The sequence below is a fragment of the Capricornis sumatraensis genome, chromosome 3 (assembly GCF_032405125.1).
Source record: "Capricornis sumatraensis isolate serow.1 chromosome 3, serow.2, whole genome shotgun sequence".
Taxonomy (NCBI): Eukaryota; Metazoa; Chordata; class Mammalia; order Artiodactyla; family Bovidae; genus Capricornis; species Capricornis sumatraensis.
In genome coordinates, this window is record NC_091071.1 from 31,379,622 (window position 1) to 31,405,472 (window position 25,851).

Sequence of the window (25,851 nt, forward strand, 5' to 3'; positions counted from 1 at the left end):
CCTCCCCAGAGCCTAGAGTCAAAGCCAACCACCTCCTCTGTTTCCCCGGCCTCCACTTAAACGTCACCCCCTCAACAGTCTACGTTCTCCATAGCACCCTACGCTGGGCTTTCATCCCACTGATCAGAAGGATAATTAAACAAACAAACGGATGCAGGGACAAAGGCAGGAGGGGCAACCTCCTCCGGCTTCACGTGACCATCATGCCCTCCCTCTCGGTTTGCTCTGACTGAGCTGTTGGCTTGGCTACCCTGTCATCTTCACGTCCCAGGAAGCCTCTCAGCACCCTTCTGAGTGAATAAGAGTAAAAAGGACAAACACAAACGTGAACTGAAAAATACCAGTGTATCAGATTCCACTTCCCTGGTGCTTTCATCTCATCCCCACCCGACCCCCAGTCGCCACCCCGCCCGGCCCGTCCTCTCTCACCAGCACCGATGTGCTTGGACACCACGGGCAGGGGGTCGGTCTCCTGCTCAGCTCTGCTGAGGATGGAGACAGCCGAGGACGCTGTGATCTCCCTGAAAAGGCTGCTCACTCCTTGCGTGGATTCCTTCAGCAAGGAGGTCACATTCTGCGTGGATTCCTTCAAGAGGTCCGAGACGGTGGGAGCAAACTTACTCTGCCCGTTTAAGTCCTTGTTGTCGATGTTAATTGCGAAGAGTATGGAGTTCAGACCTACCCTCCCCCGAAAAGGGAAAAGTCTGGAGTGTCTGCTATTCAACAGTCACATTCCAACACAATAAACAAGCTGCAGACGTTAGAGGACACAAGAGGGTACACACTCGTCTCAAACGGTGACTTAAAAAAACAAACAAAAAACTCCCACAAAACTGGGGTCAGGAGACACCGCTATCATGGGAGCTGAGTCTTCCAAAGTCTCTCCCTATCTGTCAGGAAGACAAATCCAAATAAGAAGTCAGTCATGGGGAGGGGAAGGCTTAAATTCTGGGGTCGGACTGCCTGGGCACTCAGTAGCTCTGAGACCTTGGTCAAGCCATTCACGACCTCTCTGAGCCTCAGTTTCTTTACCTATAAAACAGGGACAACAGCATCTCTTACAGAGTATTAAAGACCATCACCCACCAAAACCAGCTTGGTAATCAATCAAAAAATGACATATACACACTATTGTGCAAAATAGGTAATTAGCAGGAAGCTGCTATATAACTCAGGAAGCCCAGCCTGGCATTCTGTGATGACCTAGCGGAGTAGGATAGGAGGAGGGGGATGGAGGATCAAAAGGGAGGGAGTGAGTGAGTGACAGTCGCTCAGTCATGTCCGATTCTCTGCGACCCCATGGACTGGAGCCCACCAGGCTCCTCTGTCCATGGAATTCTCCAGGCAAGATTACTGGAGTGGGTTGCCATTTCCTTCTCCAATCAAGAAGGAGGGGATATATAAAATTATGGCTGATTCACGTTGTCATATGGCAGTAACCAATACAACACTGTAAAGCAATTATCATCCAATTTAAAAAAAAAAAAAAAAACGTGCACCAATATCATGTCCATTACATCTTCAGGCAAAAATGCACACTGGTCTTCTATGACCTACGTACAACATCAAGGTCATCTGACTTTTCCTCATCAATGGACAAGCCTAATGTAACTCAGTAGGTGGGACTCAGTGAAAACTTTCAGGAAAGAGAGAAAGGGGAGGCCACAGAGGATTTGGAAGAAAGAAGCAAGGTACCCACTTCGGTTGCACTCCCCTTTTGAGTGAGAGTCAAACATTAGACAATTTTATACTTCGTCAACTAGGATCAAGACAGGGCTCTCACCAGGACAAATCAGATACTGACTCTCTCATCTGATTCGTTCACAACCCTACCAATGTGACTGCAGTGCCATCAGGATTCCCACTTTGCAGAAGTGGAAGGTAAAGGTAAAAAACTCAACGGATCTGCTTCAGGCCACCTGCCAGAGGGAGGGAGAGCCAGGCTTCCAAGACGTGTCTCCTCCCCCAGTTCCCTGGATCTTTATCTCACACTTGCAAAGCCTCAGCCAAAACCCCGCAACCCCACGCTTTCCCAGCCAGGGTATCACAATTCTAGATAAATGGACTCAGTGTTCATCACCACTAAAGGAAGGATAGTGGCGAGTGATGAGTGGCCCTTTCATTCAGTGAGGGACGGGGAACCCACAGCACCCCGTGGAGTTACACATTCACTCCCAGGCAGCTCCTCTGCTCACCAAGCTTCACAGGACCCCCCACCCCTGGCCCTGGCCAAGCTTACCAGCCGCCATGGTGGGAAGCATGCTAGACCTTTCTTCATCCATGACAAAAGCCCAGTCTTCATAAAACGTGCTGCAAATGGAAAAGAGAGAGAGGGAATGCTCTGAACCGGCGTTCTCAGCATCCGTTAGCCAGACAGTTCCTTCATATGGCTCCCTGGAAAGTTCGTGCCTGTCCTCGCCAAAGTGGCCATGCAGGGTCTCTGCTGCTGGGTCTTCTGGTTATAAACAAAGGATTGAATATGTATACCCTACAACTTCCTCATGGGTCCCCTGAGATCGTTAGGGCCTGAGAGTACCAAGACAGGCATGAGATGGAAACACACTATTTATGAAGCAGAAAGGAAAAGGGGACAAACAGTGGTGACTTTCCCTCAAGCAACGTTTCTAAGAAATGAGACAGGAAATCCAAGCCAGCCCACAGGAACCCCCGAGTGGACACACACAAGAAGAGACGATTTCAGAACGAAATTTTAGTTCCCTGGGCCCTTCAACCGAGGCATCTGTATGTAACACCAGTTTGGGCAGCAATCTCAAAAGCCCAAATTACCCCCCGGAATGGGCTGGGAAGCTAAAAAAGCCCACAGACCTAAACGGCAGTTGTAGAGGCCAATCGGACATTCCATTTTCCAAGGTCATTCAGCAATAAATGGTACAGCCTGGGCTCAAAGGCAGCTCTCCCAGCCCCACGGCCCAGCTCTTTAGCCGACCCCCAGCTAAACATTAACAAGTAAATATCCTCATCTCTGACTTCCCCACCAGGTCAGAGAACTCTAAACTAATGGAGTCAAAATTCAATTTCACTGAAGCACGGGCAGTGATGGGTGACCTGGAGTTCAGCAAAACATCGGATACATAGCTGCTTAAGTGACTGAATACAACCAACAGAGAAAGAAAAGACAGACATCATTGTCAACAGACTCAACCTAGCAAAGAAGTCAGTGGAAGCAGAGGCTGTATCTTCAAGCTGGCAGTGCAGTCAGACCTCTGATTCCCCAAACTGTGATTCTTTACAGACTGGAGCCAGTTTTCTTGCATGTAAATGAACTTGGCTTTCCCACACTGAATTAGAGGCTAGTGATTCAGCGAAGTACGACTGTGAGTCTTAACAGTAGATTCCCATCTATTGCTCACTGTCGCATTCAACCTTGATACTGACAGTACGACTCTGAAGGACACCTGTCCCTCAGCATCCGTGGGGGATTGGCTCCAGGACCCACTATGGATACCAAAGTTGAGGATGCTTACATACAAGAGCATCGTACAGGTAGCTCTCCAAATCTGCGAATTCTGCCACCGTGGGTTCAACCAGCCACAGGTCTTAAACACAGCACTCAATCCACAGCTGGTTGAGTCCACAGATGCAGAACGTGGGGATATGGATGACAGATGGCACCTGTAAATAATCTGCTGGAAAGAGCTTCGCAAAAAAAAAAAAAAAAACTACTGTTAAGAAACATGAGCTATTGTTTAGTCGCTTAGTCATGTCTGACTCTTTTGCGACCCCGTGGATTATATGCAGCCCACCAGGCTCCTCTGTCTGTGGGATTTCCCAGGCAAGAATATGGGAGTTGGGTTGCCATTTCCTTCACCAGGGGATCTTCCTGATCCAGGGATTGAACCCGCCTATCCTGCATTGGCAGGCAAATTCTTTACCGCTGAGCCACCAGAGAACCAAAAAACATGAGTGTGTTTTCTTTCATGAAAGCTGGTTAGTGCTCAGAGGTACCCACAGACATGCACAGCCTCCCAACTCAGACATGAGTAGTCCTAAGCAGCGTGTGGGTACTGCTATCGCCAGTATCACCAGTCTTCCTGGCCCCCATCCCTCCCATTTCATCGCTACAGGGTCTGAACACACAGCTGGACAGGCTGTATCACAGGCCACATCAAATAGGAGAACTTCAAGGGTATCTTTGACAGCCTTAGTGCACAAGCCTGGAACACCCAACACCCAACACCTAACACCTAAACTATTGGAAGAAGGATGACCTCGAGCAGCAGGACAAACAGCAGAGGAGGCCTGAGCCAGGGAACGCACAGCAACGTAGGAAGTCACAGGAATGTGCCCCAGCACTGATGAAACGAATGCCAGCTTACTGAATTCGGTGACACTTCATTGCTGAGGACCTGGGCACCGCTGGATGTGGAAGTTACTCAAGGGGCCAGGGCGGAATTGATCACTGTCTCTGTGGACCATCACGTGACACAAAACAACACGTCTGGTCCCCCCATCTCAGAGGGAAAATAATAACGTGAGAGAAGGAGGGAGGAAGAGGGACAGGGAGGGAGGGATGGAGAGAGGGAGACAGAGAGAGAAGTCATAAAGATCGGCACACAGGCATAATGACAGGAAAACACACCGACATGCCAGCAGGGCTACGTCTATGCAGTTTGCGAGTGATTTCAAGTCTTGTCCCGGCGGGTTCTACAGCATCCATCAAACGTCCCTGAAGGGAAGGTGGCCGCCTGCACTCTCACTGATACATATCGAGTGCCTTCTCCCTACTGCTGTGGAATAACCATACCTCGCCCACCCTGCTGAGCTAGCCCATGGCGGTGTGACTTGCTGGCCAATAAAATATGCATGGAAGTGAAGCTTCATGGTGGGCAGAAGCTTGGAGGGCCAGTGTTTCCCTTAGCCAGAGCCCCCTGTCTGCCTTGGCAGTCCAGAAAGCATATGCAGAGATGTGCCTCTGTCAGCCTGGGTCTCTGAGATGAGACTCTCAACCCACGACAGACACGCAGCAGGCAGAAGGCACGGACTTGGTGGTCTCAAGCCACTGAGGTTTCCAAACCGCTTGTTACGGCAGCGTAACCGCGCCTCTACTAACTGATGGAATAAACTGTATGATCAAGAAAAAAAGAAAACAAAAGGATGGGAGGGGTTGTTTCTAACAACAAACAACTTCTCTCAACTTAAAACGCCCGTTACTTTCCATCAGTTTGAGATCGACAAACCTCTTTAAAAAAAACACAAAAAAAGGCCAGAAGAACCATCCAGTGCCGAGTGTGCAAGGAGATACACAGCAAGAGACAGGGCACTGAACACCCGACTTCTAAACAGCAAGAAAGTCTGGATCTGAAAGAAACCGAGATTAAAATTCTGCCAAGAGGGGCACACGTGTCCTAAGACAACAGCTCACGCCACACCCCAGGCCTTATTAATAACAGGCATCTATTGAGTGCCTGCTGCATGCAGTTGCCGCGTGGACGGAGCCCGACAGGCATCTTCACCTGGTCTCTGGTGGACTGTGCCCAATGGCCCAGCCAGACAAGCTGGGGCTGGAAGAGGGGAACCTAGCCGTCCCAGACGCAGGCAGGCAGATCCTGCGATGGTCACCCCCGCCCTGGGGGCACCCGCTCCCCCGCCCTGCCCAGGTACCTGAGCCGGCCGCGGTCAGCCAGGAGCATGTGCAGGTAGCGCTCCAGGGAGTTCTCGTTGAGGGCGCAGCGCAGCCAGGCGCGGCCGCGGCCCACATCCGAGGCGATGTGGCGCAGGGCGTAGAAGCGCTGTAGCTCGTGCTTGCTGAGCACCTCCTTCACGTAGAACCAGAACACGGGCTCTGCGGAGACAGGGGACCACGCCGTGGGACGCACATCGCGTGCAGAGGAGCATCCAGGGGCCGTGTGGATGGTGGTAAAAGAGTTACTTCTTAGCAGGGAAAAGGAAGATACCAGAGAGTATACCCAAAATAAACGTAACCCCCCCTACCCAGGGAATTCCCTGGCAGGCCAGTGGTTAGGATTCACGGCTTTCACTGCCATGGGCCTGGATTCGATCCCTGGTCAGGAAACCTAAGATCCCATAAGCTGCTTGGTGCAGGAAAAAAACAAACAAAAAAAATGACCTGATCACCATCCAGAGGTGATCACTGTTAACATTTTCAAATCAATCTCTTTGCCTGCACTTTGCTTTTTTCTACAAAACTGACATCTGTGATAGTTGAATCGTCACTCCCAAAGATAACCACATCATAAACCCTGGAATCTGGACATCTTACCTTACATGGCACAAGGGACTCTGTAGCTGTGACTAAATTCAGGATCTTGAGATGGGGTGATTACCCTGGATAGTCTCTCTGGGCCTGACATAACCACATGTATCTTTAAAAGAGGTAGGGGGAGGGCTTCCCCGGTGGCTCAGGGTAAAGAAGCCACCTGTCAATCAATGCAGGACACATGGGTTGGATCCCTGGTCCGGGAAGATCCCACATGCCTTGGAGCAACTAAGCCCATGCGCCACAACCATTGAGCCTGGGAACCAAAACCAGTGGACCCACATGCTTCACCTACTGAAGGCCACTCACCCGAGAGCCCATGTTCCCCAACCAAAGCACCCACGGCAATGAGAAGCCCGTGCGCCACAACCACTGAGCCTGTGCTCTAGAGCCCAGGAACCACAGCAAGAGAACCCACCGCAATGCGAATCCCAAGCACCACAACAAAGAGTAGCCCCTGCGCTCCACAACTAGAGAAAGCCTGTGCACAGCAACGAACACCCAGCACAGCCAAAAATATAAAACTAAATGGTAAAAGTTTTACAAAAAAAGAGGGACAGGGAGGGAGATCTGAGGCAGAAGGGAAGGCAGCGGCATGACCAGAGAAGCAGAGCCTGGAGTGATGCAGCCGCAGCCCAGGGGTGCTGGAAACTGCCAGAAGCCAGAAGAGGCAAGGAACAGATCCTGCCCGGGAGCCTCCAGAAGCCACCAGCCCTGCCATCGCCTTGCCTTTAGCCCGGTGAGACTGGCTCTGGACTTCTGCCCTCCATAAATGTAGGAAAATTAATTTGTCGTGTTGTAAGCCACAAAGTTTGCGACAATTTGTTAGAGCAGCAGTAAGAAATTAACATATCGTCATACTGTGTGCTGTGTATGTGTGTGTGTGCGCACTCTGTCACTTCAGTCACGTCTGACTCTCTGAGACCCTATGGACCGTAGCTCACCAGGTTCCTCTGTCCATGGGATTCTCCAGGCAAGAACACTGGAATGGGTTGCCATGCCCTCCTCCAGGGGACACGGGTACATTTAAATATATATATATACACACCACACATACGTGGCTTTGTATCTGGACTTATTTCTTTCCTTGTCTAGATCATGGACATTTTCTCCGTAACATTTAAATATCTTTGGAAACATGATTTTCAATGGCTCCCCAGTAAAATACAATTTATTTCATGACTGCTGGGAACATAATACAATGCCAATTTTCCCTGTGTAGTGCTTCGAACATCCCTGTGCATAACTAACCGTCCTCATTTCTAGTTCCTTCAGGGAGATTTCTGTATGTCTAAGAATAGGAACAGATTTAAGGCTTTAAGGGAAAGCTAGGAAGTGTGTTTTTATCCATAAAATAGTCATCACGTCACTTCACATCCTGCCTTTTTTGTCCCTACACACAGATTTTTTTCATAGGTGTGATTCTAGTATATACCTAATTTTCTTTACTTAATAGTAGTTTATCAGTACTTTTCAATGCTATCAATAATAGTAACAGCAACAACAGGGACAGCCACTGCTACTTACTGAGCATTAAGCATGTACCAGCCACTGCACTCCACACTTTTCATCTAACCTCAGTCCTCTCAACCACCATGGCCGTCTCCATGCCAAAGACAAAGCTGAGACCCAGCCACGTGAAGTAACTGGCCCAGTGATACACAGTTATAAGTGGGACAGCAGGACCTCAGAGCTGTCTCACTGTGAACCATGTCATCACACCACCTTGCAAAGTGAGGGGGGCTCTGCCTCCTTGAAAAGGATCGTGTTCACAACTGCTTGATGGATTTCAACCCAGGAGCTAAACAGACTCACTGACCCCTCTGAGAAGGTGACAAGATCTTTGAACCTTCCTCCTAGAAGGATGTGAATACGCACATCTCCATAAACTGGACACCAGGCTGACAAGCTCAGTCTAAGACTGCAATTCACCTCAGGGAGCACAGACTGCCTTCTTCCTGGGAGCCATGAACTGGGCAAAGCTATGGGCCCCCAGGTAGACAAGAAGGACATGTTCCTAACAAGCTTCTGGTCTCGTGGGCAGGACAACAGGTGAGGAGGTCTTCAGGGGAATGCCTTTGGGCAGGTCCCTCAAGCATGCTAAGCTTCAGACTCCTCTCTCCTAACAGAAGCCCCAAAGTGTAGACTCCCCCAGGGTTTCTGGGGTAACTGGAGAAAACGGAGATAAAACACTGAGCGTGACGTCCAGCCCATGGTGGCCAACCACTGTTTGCTGAAGAATTACCTTCTTATCCGAGAGCATACAGGTTGTTTCCTCTTTTCCTTTTTCTTTTCCCAGCATCTAAATGTGTACATATGTACAAATGTGTATGTGCATTTGTGGATCAAGTCAATCTCTGAAATCATTTCAAAGAAACATCCCAAGAAAGACTGGTAAAACCACCAGCAGAGTGGATCACTCAGAATGCCTTCTCTCAATCCCCAAATGCCAAACTAACCCCCTTCTGAAACCCACTAGTTACTTCTTTAAAATTTTAACTCAGTTTCAGCATGTGGGATCTAGTTCCCTGACCAGAGATCGAACCTGTACCCCCTGCATTGCCAGCATGGAGTCTCAGCCACTGGACCACCAGGAAAGTCCCCTGAAACCCATTAGATCAGTCCAAACCACACAAATGCATAACTTTTCTTTTAACATGTTTCCTATTTAAAAGTTAAAATTTTTTCTTTTAAAAAAAATTGGCCTAGGCAGCAAAGTGTTGCATGAAATTACTCTGAGTCAGTGTCTGTACATAAAGATAGAATAAAGCAAAGGAAGGCTTCTACTTGAAGCCTCTCTCAGAAACCAAGACAGGACATTTGCTGAGAGTATCACTCAGGGCCAGCTGGCCAGGCAGCCAATAACTTGCATCATAACCCACCAGACAACCATCAGTACGTCCAGCACAACTTCAGTCCAGAGACTCTCACCTGCATCTGTCTTTTCTGAAAACTGCAGTCACCTCCGTCTGACCTTGAAAGCACATGAAACACTTCAAGGTGTGTTTTCACCTTTCCATTTCTAAATTGCTTACCGCTCCAGAACCCTTCTAAAGCTCGCCTGAGTGATGCGGCTGCTGATCATCAATAGCCCAGCAGGGCTCCGCTCCCACTGCCAGAATTAACATGGTCTATTTAAAGCGCAGCTCACCTGCCACTTAACACCTGCAGTGTCCATAATTTAATTGGGGCGTATACACTGATTGCTTACTGCTTCAAACCAGAGGCAGATTCCAAAAGGGGGTGAGGGCTTCTGGTTCTCCCAGCTCCTGAAAGCCATCTGCTGACAAGAACAAGAGCCAGGAGGGGAGCACTAAGGTGAGCTACCTGGGGGTCCCTGCTGACAGAGGATGACAGAGGATTTTCGCAAAGTTTCAACACGAACTGATGCCAATTCAAAGAATGCACTTTGGCGGACAAAAACCCTGGCTCAAATTCTAGTTCAGGCCTTGTGTGACCCTGGGCACCTTATTCTTTCCTTCATTTTCCTCATCTGTAAAATGGGGATAACTACCTACCTTTGAGGTTTGAGATAAGGGGGAAAAAATTGAGGAAATAAAGCACGTGTATTAAGTACTTCATGGCCAAGACAGGCAAACAGCAAGCCTTGCCCTTTTTTCTGGCCCCTGTGCCTCTCTTTCCCAGGGGATCTGTGTTCCATTTGGTTCTCTATAATGTGCCCTTAGCACTAACAACCACTGTCTCGCACAGGGCTCGGCAGGTGACCCGGGCTGAGCAGCCACCTGGCCACAGCAGGGTGGGCGCCTCAAATCACCTTACTCAGCGCCCCCTCGTTCTGGCCCTGTTTGACATTTTGTATAACTTTTGTGTGACCTTCGTGTGATAGAGTCTTTTCTGTGTTTTTATTTTTTTAATATTATATAAAAATATGATTGATCTTGATTGCTTAAGGGTTTTTGGAGCTCCCTGCAATTCTCTGCCTAAAGTGAGTATTCCCATGGCCTCACCCTGGTCCCAGCCCTGGACCAGTGGGCCCTCCCCACGACTCTACCTGAACCGCTAGAAGACAGGCTTTGTCTCTTTTCAGAGTGAAGTCAGAAGACAACCACCAAAGGGCCAGATTCAGCAGCCCCATCACTGTGTGTGCAAATAAAGTTTTATTGGAATGCAGTTATGTGCATTTGTTTACAAGTCGTCTGTGGCTGCGTTCCTACTACAAAGGCAGAGCTGCTATAAAAATTTACAGCCCACAAAGCCTAAAGTACTATACTCACTATTCGATCCCTCAAGGGAGAAGTTTGCCAACTTCTGTGCTAGAGGTAGGAGCTCTTCATAGCCATGTCAATCTGGAGCTTCCTGGGGCCACTGTACCCCCTCTCATGTAGAGTGGTCCACCTGGGAGAGAGGCCAACCCAGAGAAGTGGTGACGAGAGAGACCCAGGGACAGACGTGGGGGATGCTGAGCCCCTGGGTCCGGCTCCACCCCTAGTTTTCTTATACTCAAGTCAGGAAGTGCCCTTTTCTGCTTCGGGCTGTCTGCGGGTCTGGCTGTCACTTGCAACCAGAAGAAGCCTTATGCAGGGAGCATGTTCTTCAATCACCTGACAATCACTTCGGGGGGACCCACAAGATGGCAGGCTCTGGGGGTGGGGAGATATCCTTCAAAATTAAACAAGAAACAGGGCCTCTTGCAGCAGTCCAGTGGTCAAGACTCTGCCTTCCAATGTAGGGTGTGTGAGTTCAACCCTTGGTTGAGGAACTAAGGTCCACATGCTATGGGGTATGACCAAAAACCTTAAAAATTAAATTAAAATAAAAAATAAACAAACAAACAAAGCACTGCTCAACAAGAAACAGAAAACACAAAGACAAGGAGCTGGGCTCCCTGAAAACAACAAAAGACACGTTCAGTCTGGAGGTACAGACAGCCGGTGGGAAGGCTCTGTCATGGCAGAATACCCACCCTCCTGGCCTTCACCTCACTGTCTCAGGGCACTGCCACCACTCCACTATTGTTCAGTCACTCAGTCGTGTCCGACTCTCTGTGACCCCATGGACTCCAGCACGCCAGGCTCCCCTGTCCTTCACTATCTCCCGGAGTTTGCTCAAACTCATGTCCATTGAGTCGGTGATGCCACCCAGCCACCTCATCCTCTGTCGCCCCCTCCTCCTCTTGCCCCCAATGCTTCCCAGCATCAGGGTCTTCTCCAGTGAGTCGGCTCTTCGCATCAGGTGGCCACTCTGGGCCTCGCATTCACGACGGGAACAGAAGAAAGAGGTTAAGATAAAGCCAGCTCTATTACCTCGTTTTTATTCAGACAAGGATAAATGCACACAAGAGAGTGAAGAACATGTCAAGACTGGCTAAACTGCTCATGAGCTTTGACCTAGAGAAGGACACCCCACAGCCCCAAGCACAATCAGGGCTATGATAAGCCAAAGAAGAAAAGAGGGGTGGATCTTTCAGTAGGAAACCAACAACAGAATCAGCCATACACAGTATCAACCATCCCAGGAACAAAAGGCAAGCCAAGTGCTTCCACATTTCCGTCTGAGACCTGGGTGACCACAGGCGTCCTCAAAGCCCAGGCACACCTCGGCGAGCCTGACGACGAGACACAAGTGCACTGGCAAAGCCGAGTTTCCGACGAGGGGCCGTGGCTTTCTCACTTGTCCATGACTTGATCAGCCACAGGGCCACCTCCTGGGACTGGAGCACAGGGACTGGGCTTTGACCACGAGGAACACATGAGAAAGACCCATACAAATATGTAAACGAGAAACTTTTTTTCACTCTTAAATTGTGGCAAAACATACATAATAAAATTTTCCACCTTAACCATTTCAAGTGTGTGATTCAGTGTGTGAATGAAGTACATTCACAGAGTCATGCAACTACCACCACTCTCCATTTCCAGAACTTTTTCACCATCGAAACAGAAACCTCACAGCCATTAAACACTACCACTCTCCCCATCCTCCCCTCCCACATCCCGCCCCCCGTAAACCTCTATTCCACATACTTTCTCTATGAATTTGACTATTCTAGAGTCTACGTGTAAGTGGAATCACACAACATGTGATCTCTTGTGTCTGACAACTTTCACTTGGTATGTTTTTAACGCTCATCCATGTTATAGTAAGTAGCAGCATGTCTTCTTATGACTGAATAATATTTCATTATAAATAGTATGGGCTTCCCAGATGGCGCCATCGTAAAGAGTCTGCCCGCCAATGCAGGCGATACAGGTTTGATTCCTGGGTTGGAAAGATCCCCTGGAGAAGGGAATGGCAGCCCACTCCAGTATCCTTGCCTGGAAAATCCCATGGACAGAGGAGCCTGGTGGGACACAGTCCATGGGGTTGCAAGAGTCAGACATGACTGAGTGGCTGAGCGCAAACATACACACAGAGTAAACACCACACTTTGTTACCATTCACCTGTCGATGGATGCACGTTTGGGTTCTTGTTTCTTTGTTTTGGCTCTTGTGAATAATCCTGCTATGAATATTTGTGACTCCCTGCTTCAGTTTTTTAGGTCTGCATCTAGGAATAGAATTGCAGGATTGTTTGGTAAATCTATGCTAATTTTTTGAGAAACCATCAAGCCATTTTCCACAGTGGCTATACCATTTTACATTCTGAAACTGAAATTAACTCTGCTATTAAATTCCCTTTCAGTTAGGAAAACAAACTTGCCAGTAAAGGCAACTTAGCCACTGTCCTGTTTTTATTTTTTTTTCAATTGTAGTAAAATTTACTGAATATAAAATTCAGCATTTTAGAGTGTATAATTCAGAACTTGATGCATTTTTAAAGAATAAATAAATACACAATGATCTGAGATTGCTTTTGAAGACTTCAGCAGATTTAAACGTAAACATCCCTACTGACTCTAAAGAACAAGCGCCAATTATCTTGGTGGGGGTGAACGGAAATTACAGAAATAAAGCAAGGAAAGGAGGGAATTGGCACTTACTGCCCAGACGGGACCTGGCTGCCTGCTCCGTCTCCCTCTCCACCTCACCTCATCACACTCTCGCTGTCACTCACCCTGCAACAATCCCCCGGGTCTCCTGGCCATTCCTCCAACAAGCCGAGCTTGCTCCATCCCAGGGCCCACCCAGCCACAAAAACAGAAACCACACGAGCTAGCCCACTGAAGGAACTTCACATAAGACAACTGTTACAGAGACCGTGGAAGCCAAAAAGCAAATAGGAGATATCAAGGGAACCCAGAGACAACTGACGTCAGACATCCAAACCATTTTGGACTTCCCGGGTAGTCCAGTGGTTAAGAACTCCATGCTCCCAATGTGGGGGAGCACAGCCAGTGCGGGGGGACATGGGTTTGATTCCTGGTCAGGGAAGATCCTGCATGCCATGTGTCGTGGCCAAAACAAAAAAGGACCCAACCCTAGAGCCAGAGGAACCAAAGGTGGTGCCAGGTGACGCTACCGTGGCTGTGGGTACTGGCTGGACTGTGGCAGAGGGACCAAGGGGTAAAGGAGGCGAACAAGAGGAAGGCCTGACCGGCAGCAGAAAGGGACCTCCACGGACCACAGGAAGCACTGTCACTGCTAGAGATGCCCCCCCAATCAAGCTGCCTCCCTGTCCTCTCACCTGGCCCCCGCATCACCACCTCCCACTGAAAGGATGGGTGAGGGGGCCTGGGAAACAGCTTGCAGGGGAAGAGCAGGGAGTCAACTGGAGAGCAAACACACAACTGACTGCTGCAGGATTGTGTGTGTGTGTGTGTGTGTGTGTGTGTCTGTGTCTGTGTGTGTGTGTGTCTGTGTTTCAGGCAAGAAAATTTCTTTTTTTTAAATTTTAATTGGAGGCTAATTACTTTACAACATTGTGGTGGTTTTTGCCATACACTGAACTTGTTGAACCACCTGGGATTCCTTCTCCCAATAACAGGACGGCTAACCCCTTCCCTTCCTTTGGGCTCTATTCTAATGTCCCCATCTGAGTACTCTATAGAGAAGAGGAAAACCTCCACCATGGCAGACTGCTGCAGGCTCACCTAACTCTGTCCTCGCTTCCACCTGAACCCACAGACAGACCACATGTCCCAGCCTGCTCTACGGGGGCCACGTGCCTCACAGGTGCCGCGTCTCCCTGGCACCCTCCTCACTCATCTCTGGGGGCTGTCTGGTCCTGGGAGCAGCTGGCGTCTGGTTCCCAGCTCTAACACCTCAGCCCGGCACAGCTGGCCCTCGTCCACGTGACACAGGGGTCCACGCGGCACCTCCTTCATGCTCCCAGTGGGAGCCTCCTCCAGCGCTTCCCAAACCTGTGCCCCGTTTGCCTCTAGGAGTGTACTCCATCCTCCGTGCAAGAGCCATTTTCACACTGACAGGGTGAAGGACCCACGGAACCAATAGGCTGGATAATAACTCGAAACTGACAACTCTGAGCCCAGGTTTGAGCCTTTTGAAAAAAAAAATTATTTACTTGGCAGCATCAGGTCTTAGTTATGGTATGCTGCTGCTGCTAAGTCGCTTCAGTCGTGTTCGACTCTGTGCGACCCCACAGATAGCAGCCCACCAGGCTCCTCTGTCCACAGGATTCTCTAGGCAAGAATACTGGAGAGGGTTGCCATTTCCTTCTCTGTGGTTGTGGCATGTCAGATCTTAATTCCCCAACCAGGGATCGAACCACATCCCCTGCATTGGAAGGCAGATTCCCAGCCGCTGGACCACCAGGGAAGTCTCCGGGTCTGAGACTTAACATACAGGACATCAAGATTAAACACCTCTGAGACAGCCAGAGGTCCCCTCCGGCCAAGAGACACCAGTCTGGTTACAGCAGATCTTAATATGGGCGTGCTAAGTCCATCAGTCATGTCCAGCTCTTTGTGACCCCATCGTCTGTAGCCTGCCCGGCCCCTCTGTTCATGGGATTCTTCAGACAAGAATATTGGAGTGGGTAGCCATTCCCTTCTCCAGGGGATCTTCCCGACCCAGGAATCAAACCCGTCTTTCTTACGACTCTTGCATTAGCAGGCGAGTTCTTTACCACTAGTGCCACCTGGGAAGCCCCAGATCCTAATATCCTGAAATGGTTTTGTTCCCCTTTCTAAGTGGCCACTGGCCCAAGCCCTCAGCCACCCCAGCGGTCAAGGACCCTCCCCAGGACTCTGTGGACATTGCCCGAATCTAGCATCTCACTGGTTAACACCTCACCCGTGGGGACAGCACACTGGCTCCCTCCCTAAAGCCAGGATTTCCCCACCAGCTGCTGAACATTTTTATTGCCAATCTGGACATCTTCTCTGCCCCTTCAGCAAACATCCTCCCAATGTCTCTTTCACCAGACCTAGCTGATTTGCAAGTTTGCGAATTCAACAGAGAAATAAAAACAGGGAACTGAAAACATGACAGGGATGGAAGGGTGGGGAGGGTGGACTTCCCCTCACGATCAAAAGGATGGGCCCGGGGCTCTTCTGGCACAGGCAGCTTCCTCCACAAATAATTTTCTACAGAAATGAAATTGTTACCCAAGGTGACGTGGTGAAGCAAAATATAAACTGAGATTTGATTTAAATGCAATCAACCATTTTCAAAAATCCCCACCGAGGATCACGGGAGTTGGTTTCTCTAATTTTAGAGTTGGAGGTATACTAATAACACATGCTTTCGACTGTGAAGACGCACAGACAGAAGGGGCGGGGCTTGGCACCCCAGGAGAATGAGCAGCAAGACCTGAAGTCTGGGTCCTCCAGTCATCATTCCGAATGCAGTCTTTCTACGGCTAGGTCCTTCTAGTACACTGGGGCTGCAATGTGAGCAAGAATGGACCCAGCCCTGGACCACTGAGAGAGGGAGACAAGAAACCAGGTGGCATCATACTGAGGTTTGTCAAGAGGAGGACTCAGGACTACGGGAGGGCGGGGCAGGCAGCAGGAACCAAGAGGAGGGGCACTGTCAGGCTGAACTAGTGGGCAGCTCGTGAATGACTTTGAGAGATACCTGAAACTTCAAGAGAGAAGAGATCAAAACCACCATGAGACAGCACCTGGCAGCTGGCAGAATGGCCGTCATCAGAAAGAACACAAATAGCTCTTGGGCTCAGATGTAAGTGGTGGCAACCTGGCGAAATGCACCAAGGAGGTCAGAATCATGGGCAAATATGGGACCCATTATGATGCCTCCCTCAAGAAAACGGTGAAGAAAACCAAAGCCAGCATGCCAAGCACACCTGCTCCTTCTGCGGCAAAACCAAGAAAAGACGAGCCGTGGGCACTTGGCACTGCGGTTCTTGTGTGAGAACAGCAGCTGGTGGTGCCTGGACCTTCACTACCAGCTCTGCCGTCACAGTGAAGGCTGCATCAGAAAGAAGCCCGAAGGAACTGAGGACCAGGAGAAGCACCACCACTGGATAGTGGTGCTAGCTTCCCAGGTGGCGCTAGTGGTAAAGGACCCGGCTGCCAATACAGGAGACGCAAAAGACAGTGGGTTCCATCCTTGGGTCAGGAAGATCCCCTGAAGAAGGAAATGGCAACCCACTCCAGTATTCTTCCCAGGAGGATTCCATGGACAGAGGAGCCTAGTAGGCTACAGTCCATGGGGGCACAAAGAATCAGACACAACTGAGCAACTAATACTTTCACTTTTAGCCCATAATAGATAGGTTAATTTACGTAACAAAATTTTAAAACAAACACACAAGTAACAATGTTGGTAAAGACGTGGAGAAATTGGAACTCTTATGTATTATGGAGAGACTGGAACTCTTGTGCATTGCTGGTGGGAATTTTAAAAGAAGCATCCACTGTGGAAACAGTATGGCAGCTCTTCAGAAAAGTAAACGCAGAATTACCATGTGATCCAGCCTTCTGCTTCCGAGTGTGCATCCAAAAGAACTGAAAGCAGGAGCTGGAACAATTATTTGTACACTCATGTTCGTAGCTGCACTTTTCACAGTAGGCAATAAGCAGAAGTAACCCATCGACAGACGCGTGGATAAACAAAGTGTGGTCTATCCATGCAATGGATTATCACCTAACCTTAAAAGAGGAGAAAATTCTGACACATGCTACAAATGCATGAACCTTGAAGACATTATGCTAAGTGAAATAAGCCAAATACAAAAGGACAAATACTACATGACTTTACTTATATGAAGGACCTAAAGTCATCAAATTCATAGAGACATAGATTGGTGGTTGCCAGGGGCTAGTGGGAGGGTAAATGGAGAGCTGTTATTTAATGGGGGTGGCATTCCAATTTGGGAAGATGAAAAGGTTCTGAAGACGGATGGTGGTGATGGCTGCATAATGTGAATGCATTCAATGCCTTTTACCTGTACACTTAGAAATGGTTAAAATGGACGTTTTAATGGTGTGGATACTTTTTTGATCTTTTCAAGGAGATAAAACCAGTCCATCCTAAAGGAAATCAGTCCTGAATATTCACTGGAAGGACTCATGCTGAAGCTAAAGCTCCAATACTTTGGCCATCTGATGCAAAGAACTGACAGATTGGAAAAGATCCTCATGCTGGGAAAGACTGAAGGCAGAGCAGAAGGGGACAACAAAGGATGAGATGGTTGGATGGCATCACTGACTTAATGGACATGAGTTTGAGCAAGCTCCGGGAGTTGGTAATGGACAGGGAAGCCTGGCATGCTACAGTCTACAGGGTCACAAAGAGTCGGCATGACTGAGCGACTGACCTTTATGACAATTTTTAAAAGAGAGAGAGAAAAAAATAGAAGTTTGAGCAGTTGCAGGGAAGGAGGAGGCTGGGAGGAAGCCCAAGGGCTGGCCAGGGGACCTGGGTGAAGGGCAGAGCCGTGTACTAAGCAGGGAACACAAGAGCAAACACGGGGGTGAGGGTAGGGATGACGACTCAGTCATGTAGACTTTTTCACAAGCCCTTATACATTCAAACGGAGACACTCGGGAGAAAGACCCGGAGTTGACCTGTGGGAGACACAACTTAATCAACATATAGAGAGCAATTTTCACCAAGAAATTCAGACAGTATGTGTAGAAACAAGAGTCAACAACAGAATCCAAGGATACATACATGCTAAGTCACTTCAGTCATGTCAGACTCTCTGCGACCTCATGGACTGTAGCCTACCAGGCTCCTCTGTCCATGGGAGTCTCTAGGCAAGAGTACTGGAGTGGGTTGCCATGCCCTCCTCCAGGGGACCTTCCCAACCCAGGGATCGAACCTGAGTCTCTTATGTCTCCTGCCTTGGCAGGCAGATTCTGGGAAGCCCAATCCAAGAATAAGTAATATTTAATGTCTGAGGGTGAGGAAGTGATATGCCAGGAAGGATGTGCAGAGAAGTAGCTAGTGTGCCAAGAGGTTGGGCCATGGCATTACAGAAGAGAGAAGACAGTGTCAAGGTCGGAGGTGACAAAGGCTGCTGAGCAGATAAGGAAAATTACATTTAAGTTTTATAAGACGGGCATCTCGGTAATAAATGTGCCTCTGGTGTGTTCAGAATCAGGCCCATCACCTTGTAACAGACTGCCAACACATGACCTGATGGTGATCTACAAGAACATCAAATTCCAGGGTAACTGCATTGAAATGCCACTTTTATAATTGAGTGGGTCCCCTCAAAATTCATCTGTTGAAATTCTAACCCCCAAAGGTGATGATATTAGGATATGGGGCTTTGAGTGGACTTAGGTGATGAGGGTGGCGCCCTCGTGAATGGGATTAAAAGAGGCGCCTTCTAACACATGAGAGCACAGTCAGAGGCACAGGCTATGAACCAGCAAAAGGAAGCGACTCGAGAGTGGCCACGGCTCGAGGCGCCTCAGGAATCACGAAGCACAGTACTGTGCACACTGAACAATGCGCTGCCTTCCCACCAGAGGATATTTATTGAGCATAATTTTATTGAAGAACCCATATACTTCTAGACACCATGCCAGGAGGTGGGAAGTCAGGAGGAAGTGAAATAGACACGGTGCCTGGCACGCCCAGCGCACACCATCTAGCGGGGTAGATGGAGCACGGACATCTGAACACAGTGTGGCAACAGGTTTTGGCGGCATCCTCTGACCTTTGTTCTCGAAGACAGGGCTTGGCACACTTTTTCTGTAAAGAACTCACTAATATCTGCTTAAGACTTATGGGCCACATGGCCTCAGTCACAACTTTCGCCTAAAAGCACCCACAGACAGTAGACACATGAATGTTTGTGACTGTGTTCCAACAGAACTCCATTTACAAAAGCAGGAGGTGGGACGGGGTCTGCTGACCTCTACACTGAGTGATCCTAACTTACTCAACACTTACTGCTTAATTTACTGACAAGTTCAAACTGGGTGATTGTGATATTTCAGAGAGTCCTCTTTCTGGAAACACTATGCCATTAAGAATAAAATCAGGAGCTTCAGGGTATTCTCTGGTGGTCCAGTGGCTAGGACTCCAGGTTCCCAATGCAACGGGCCCAGGTTCCATCCCTGGTGGGGGAACTAGATCCCACATGCCGCAACTAGGACCACGAGCAATCAAATAAATACAGTCAGGAGCTTTATTTAGAAGTCAGGAGAGCTTTTTTTAAAGTCAGGAGCTTCAGAATCGCAATCATGGAGGCCTGAATAGAAACTCCAGCTCTGCCACTTTTGGCTCTGGTCCATTAATAAAATTATTTCATTTCTTTGAGCCTCATTTTTTTTCATATGTAAAATGAGGATGCTGTCATTCAGTCTGCATAATCATTTCAAAAATAAAATGGAAAAATGAGCACAAACAGCCTGACAAACCCCCTAGGTCACAGAGCTGCTCAGCATGAGACACCAGCAAACACTAAGAAAGCCAGGCCTGTGGTTCAAGGAAAGGAGCGGAAAACACCCAGGTGTCATTTCTAGGGTGAATGTGTTTGAACGTGCTAATCACATCATTCCTCCCATTTCCGGCACACAGGCTCTGACTTTTCTTAAGTTGTCTTGCTTTTCTCTCTCATTTAAGTTAGGATGATTTTGGATATGAGTAAAAAGAAATCCAACTTAAAGTGCCTTAAAATATTACGGAATTTATTATCTCACGTAACACTAAGTCCAGGGTTGGTTGATTCGGTAGTGCAGTGACATTATCAGGGGCCAGGTATTTCCCATCGTTCTGAGCTCCCATCCTGAGTGTGCTGACTTTCGTCTTCAGACTTGTTCCATTCTCATGGTCATAAGATCACTGCCACAGCTCCAAACATCACACAGGCCTCACACAACAGCCAACGGCCATAAGATAAGCCTTTCTGTGTCTTCATTTAAATTGCAAGAGGCCTGCTCAGAAGCCTCTTGGCAGACCTCTCTTTCCTTCCCTTTGGTCAGGACTGCATCTCAGGCCTACTCCTAAGTCAACTACTGCCAGCGTGGAATTCATTACAGCTGGCCTGATCGGACCCAGATTCACTCCCCCTGCAGCCCGCCTCAGGGCAGAAGCTGGTGGCCACCCAACATTAGAACAAATTATATCAGCAAGAAAGAAGGGACTGCAGGGTGGGGAATTACCACCATCTGTTTTAATTATTCATGCTCACTTGCGTAACTGCAATGCAAAAGTTAAACAAACTGCAGGACCAGACTCAGAAACACAGGTTCCTATCTCATCACCAGCAAATCAACAGTCTGAGCAAATAAACCCAGTCACTTGTCAAAGTCAGAGGAAACGACTCTACCAGGCACGGCAGGCTCTTATTTCTGGGGTCTGAATTCTAAAGGAGACACATCAAGTGACCTTATTCCAAGCCTCTCTGGGTCCTGTGTAACCCAACTCACTGGAGAGTCTATTCAAAGGGATCACAGTTTGGGATGCCCACCAAGACCCAGCTCAGCTGGCAATGTAGAGTAATGCTTACCTTACTAACAGGGGTTACTAATAGGGGGTGAAATGGGGAAAAACTCCCCAAGTCAAAAACAAAGAGAAATCTGAATGCTAAGCCAAAATCAAAAACAAACAAAAGACACACCGGTCAGAATGGCTATTATCAAAAAAATCTACAAACAATAAATGCAGGAGGGGGTATGGAGGAAAGCAACCCCTCCAACACTGTTGGTGGGAATGTAAATTGGTTACAGCCACTATGGAGAACACTAGAGAGGTTCCTTAAAAAACGAAAAACAGAACTACCATATGACCCAGTAATCCCACTACTGGGTACATACTGGGAGAAAACCATAATTCAAAAAGACACACGCGCCCCAACGCTCACTGCAGCATGGTTTACAACAGCCAAGACATGGAAGCAACTGAAATGTCCACCGGCAGAGGAGTGGATAAAGATGACGTGGTACCTACAGACAACAGACTATTGCTCAACCATAAAAAAGAACTAAACAGTACCATCTGCAGAGACGTGGACAGACCTAGAGACTGTCATACAGAGCGAAGTATGTCAGCAAAGAAAAACAAGTATCGCAAATTAATGCTTATATGTGGAATCTAGGAAAACGGTATAGATGAACTTATTTGCAAAGCAGATATAGAGACAGATATAGAGAACAAACGTACGGATATCAAAGCAGGGAGGGGGTGGGATGAATTGGGAGACTGGGATTGACAAATATACATAATAAAAGAGATAACTTATGAGAACCTATTGTGTAACACAGGGGACTCTACTAATTCTCTGTGGTGACCTAAAAGGTAAGGAAGTCTAAAAAAGACGCATTATATGAATATGTATGGCTGATTCACTCTGCTGTACAGAAGAAACTAATACAACATTGTAAAGCAATTATACTCCAATAAAAATCAATTAAAAAAACAAACAAGACAAAAACACCTAACAGACAGCAAACTAGGGAAAGGGAGGCATGCAATATATAGCTAGGGATTAAAATCATCACAAAACTGAAGGAAAACTGCCTGCAAACACCCTTTCCCAGACTACAGCTGATCCCAGGAGAAATCCTGGTACCCGATTGGTATGAAGGTAATTGAGAATGGTCATGCACAGATAAGGCACACTGGGCCACTGGAAAAGGCACACAGTGGAAGCACCATTCAAGGACATACCGTCAGCTACGGGAGATTCGCTTGAACCAGACCAACTTCCCCAGAAAAACAGCAGCAACTGCAAAAGCCAGACTTGTTTTTAAAAAGAACCAAAACAAAACTGAAGTCCTGGGAGCTCTGCAAAGACAGGAAAGACATGAGGAACTCAGATCCCAAAGAGAAGGGACGTCTACAGACATGAGTCCTAACTACATGGAGAGCCAGGTTTTGCTCTGAGGCTTTTTCCAACTACAGAGCAACTCTGGTGAGAAGTTAAGAGGAGCTTTCAGAATTCCCACAGTCTTAAAAAAGAAAACAGAAGAAGGAAAGAAAACAGAGGTCAGGACCTGCAGAAGCAGAGGGGCACTGGTAAGCACGTCAACTATGTCCCCCCCCAGAACTCAAGTCCACGCGGAGCCCCAGAATGTGACTATTTGGGGGAAGGCTCTAGGCAGATGTCATTAGTTGAGAGGCGGTCATACTGCAGCCAGGGAACGGGGAGGGCGCCTAGTCTGATACAACCAGAGTCCACCTAAGGAGAGGAGGGGACACGGAGGGACATGGACACGAGGGAAACAAGGCCATGTGAAGACTGAGGCGGCGGCGGGAGTGACAAAGGGGCTGCCGACAAGCACTGCGTGCCAGGAACATACCCTCCCCCAGAAACTTCCAGAAGCAACCAACCCTGAGGACACCTAGATTTTGGACTCCTGGCCTCCAGGCTGTGAAAAGGTAAATTATCTCTCTGTGGTCTTGAACCACCCACGGTGTGCAGATTTGCCATGGCAGCTCCGGGAAGCTGATACAAGCTGGAAACCCCAAAAAACTACACCCTGGAAATACATGGGCCATCACAAATACTAAAGCCCAGGTGTGAACCGGCTTGACCCTTGGCTGGACTAAGTGGGTCTCCCTCTGCCCTAACTGTCTGAGAAGCAGCAGTTAACCCTCTCTGAAGAAAGAGAGCACCATCCCAAACTTCAAAGTGTCTCTACTCTTGTTCACACACAGCATCTGGCACTCAGTCGAAAATAACCAGATACCGTGCAAAGACAAGAGCGTATTCAAAAGGAAAACAAAAACAGAAAATAGCGGACTTTTGGCTACAGGCCGGCGAGAAGGTTAACAAATCCCCGCCCTGAAAGCAATGATAAAGCTGGACAAATCTGACACGAACGACGGCTCTGACACCCCAGAAACTGGCTTCAGTGGCTTCCAACCTGGGCGTGGCTTACTCTTGAAAACTGTTGAATTCCTGATAAGGAGGAGGGAACAGTGCTAACAGGACCACGATCAGTGGCAGCCAACATGCCATCTCGAGGCTCAGGGGCCCCAGGGAGGGGCGCAGACTGTGGTGGATGAAGCAGTTCTGGCCCACCGACAGAGGGCAGGGGTACGGGGCCCCCAAGGGGTCAACTGTCAACATGGGCCCAGAGTCACAGGTCCCCAAGTTCAAGAACACCTACAAACCCGTATCTCCACATAAGATCTCATAATCATTCAATGTTGGAATCTTAAAAACAAATTTTTAAACACACTCTACAAAGGATTTCCCTGGCAGTCCATGGTAAGACTTCACCTTCCAATGCAGGTGGTGCGGGTTCGAGCCCAGTCAGGGAGCCTAGATCCCACGTGCCTCAGGGGCCAAGAAACCAGAACATACACAAAATAAGTAGTATCATAACAAATCAATTAAAAATCACACCCTGTGAGGGCACCGACTTCCAAATTCAGCCCTACATGCAGCCTAAACCCCAACAACCAAACGCAGCAGGCATGCCCCTGGTAGACTCTTAGTATTATCCCATTATTGTGATTTCCAACAATGTCATTTTGTTCAATCATTACGCTGAAGTTCAGCTTTTCTCTCTTCATTCAGAAACAGAGCTAATGCAACAGCCTTGTGGATTAATTCACCATTATTCACTCTCTCCTGTCACTTTCAATTCAGTTAATGGAGCTGGAGAGGTCCACAGGGGAGCAATAACGGGCATCAGGCTGGCTGCCCCTGGAGGCGGGGAGCAGGGAAGAGCCAGGAATTTGACACGGGTCTGACCTGGGCTGCAATCCTCAGCTCTGCCACCTACCAGCTGTAGATGGGAACTTAGGCAACTTATTAACTAACTTGAGACTCAGTGTCATCGTTTGAAAAGCGAGGACACCATCACCTACGCTGGAAAGTAACTGGAACGTTATCACCATGCACCAGCTCAGGCAGATCAATACCAAGGCCTCAAGCCCCTGCCACAACCCTACGAGGCAGATCCTGCTACGGTCTTTATTTTACACAAGAGGAAACAGAAGCTCAGAGAGAAGATGTCCCAGAGAGCTTGTGTGTGACAAGTCGTGGAGAGGGGATTTCAACTCTGCTTTCCGATCACTAAGCTACACAGAGGGCCCAGCCCCGCAGCCAGGAGGGACGAGGGACCTGGACAAGGCTCATTTCTGTCTGATCCATCTCTTAAGGATTTCATTTTCTCTATTCTGCCTGGCAAGGCCATTCTAATGGCTTTAAGAACAACCATAAAAAGCCATTTATCTGATCCTTCCCAACTCTTAGCAGCTGAAAAAACACCTGCCCACCCCCATGAGGTTTTTAATCAAACATTCAATGGCAGGAAAGAGGTTTTAATCAGCCAAGGCCCATCCTGCACCTGTGAATGGTTAATTACTGCTGCCGACAACGACGACAGAAGCCCCTGGCAGCCACTCAGGGGTGAAGCTAGTCTGGTCTTTGCTTTACTTCTAACCGGCCAGGAGACGGTGCAGCACACACTCCCCAGTAGAAACAAAGCCAGAGGTTACTCGCTCATCAGCGTCTCCAAGATGCAAGGGTAGAAATCATGCTAAGATGCAGGGAAACAGTGAGAATGCGAAGGCTGGTGATGCCTCGCAAATGTGTAGGTGTTTCTGTGATCATCAGGGCCAGTAACAAAAAGACAGGAATTCTAGTCTGGATGGGAATAGAAAGAGCCATTCTTCATGGTCAAAAGGTCAGAGCCTCAAGAAGGGGTGAGGTGGAGAAAGAGATTAGATGTGTAAAGGGTGTTTAGGAGAAGGTAACTGGTTAAACAATTGGAAGGGGATGCACATGTCTCTGAAATGAAGCAGGTGCTTCAATGAGGTTATCTTGTGAATCCGCCTGACAACCCCCTAGGGAGAGAGACGCTCTGTCTTTACAAGTGAAAATGGAAGGCAAGGAGGGGCATTTTCTCAGGGTCATGCCAGGCTTACCCTCAGAGTTTGACTCCAAAGCCATGATTGCCTCTGCCATGCCCAGGAACTGTCCATAGCCTTGTGGTCCATTCCACACCAGTTTCTCCAAGGTAGCTCCCCACAGACAGTAAGAAGGAAATAAAAAGAAAGAGGGGCCAGCAAGCTGGAGGGGACTCTCGGAAAAGCCATGTCCTCAAATAGCCATCAACCAGCCCTAAACCACCTCCACACAGAGCTCAGGGAAGCGTCCTGGACATACGATGCCACCAAGGGACTTCCCCGGTGGTCCAGTGGCTAAGACTCTGCACTCCCAAGGTACGGGGCCCAGGTTCAGTCCCAGTCAAGGAAGTAGATCCCGCATGTCCCAACTAAAGAGTCTGCATGCTGCAACGAAGATCAAGGATGTCACGTGCCACAACTAAGACCTGGCTCAGACAAATTGTTTTTCTTTTTAAGTGCCACGG

General features: G+C 48.5%; 1 protein-coding gene and 1 pseudogene across 1 annotated transcript in view; one reads left to right on the forward strand and one right to left on the reverse strand.

The window, feature by feature from the left end:
• The window catches only part of SNX29 (sorting nexin 29), a 568,901-nt gene that overhangs the window by 518,215 nt on the left and 24,835 nt on the right, over positions 1-25,851 (reverse strand). The window contains exons 4-6 of the mRNA XM_068968397.1: positions 5,623-5,803; positions 2,240-2,310; positions 430-678 (exon numbers count right to left, since the gene is read on the reverse strand). Of these exons, the coding sequence (XP_068824498.1) occupies positions 430-678; positions 2,240-2,310; positions 5,623-5,803 (501 nt within the window). The remainder of the gene's footprint in view (positions 1-429; positions 679-2,239; positions 2,311-5,622; positions 5,804-25,851) is intronic.
• On the forward strand, positions 13,857-16,590 carry LOC138075531 (large ribosomal subunit protein eL43-like; annotated as a pseudogene).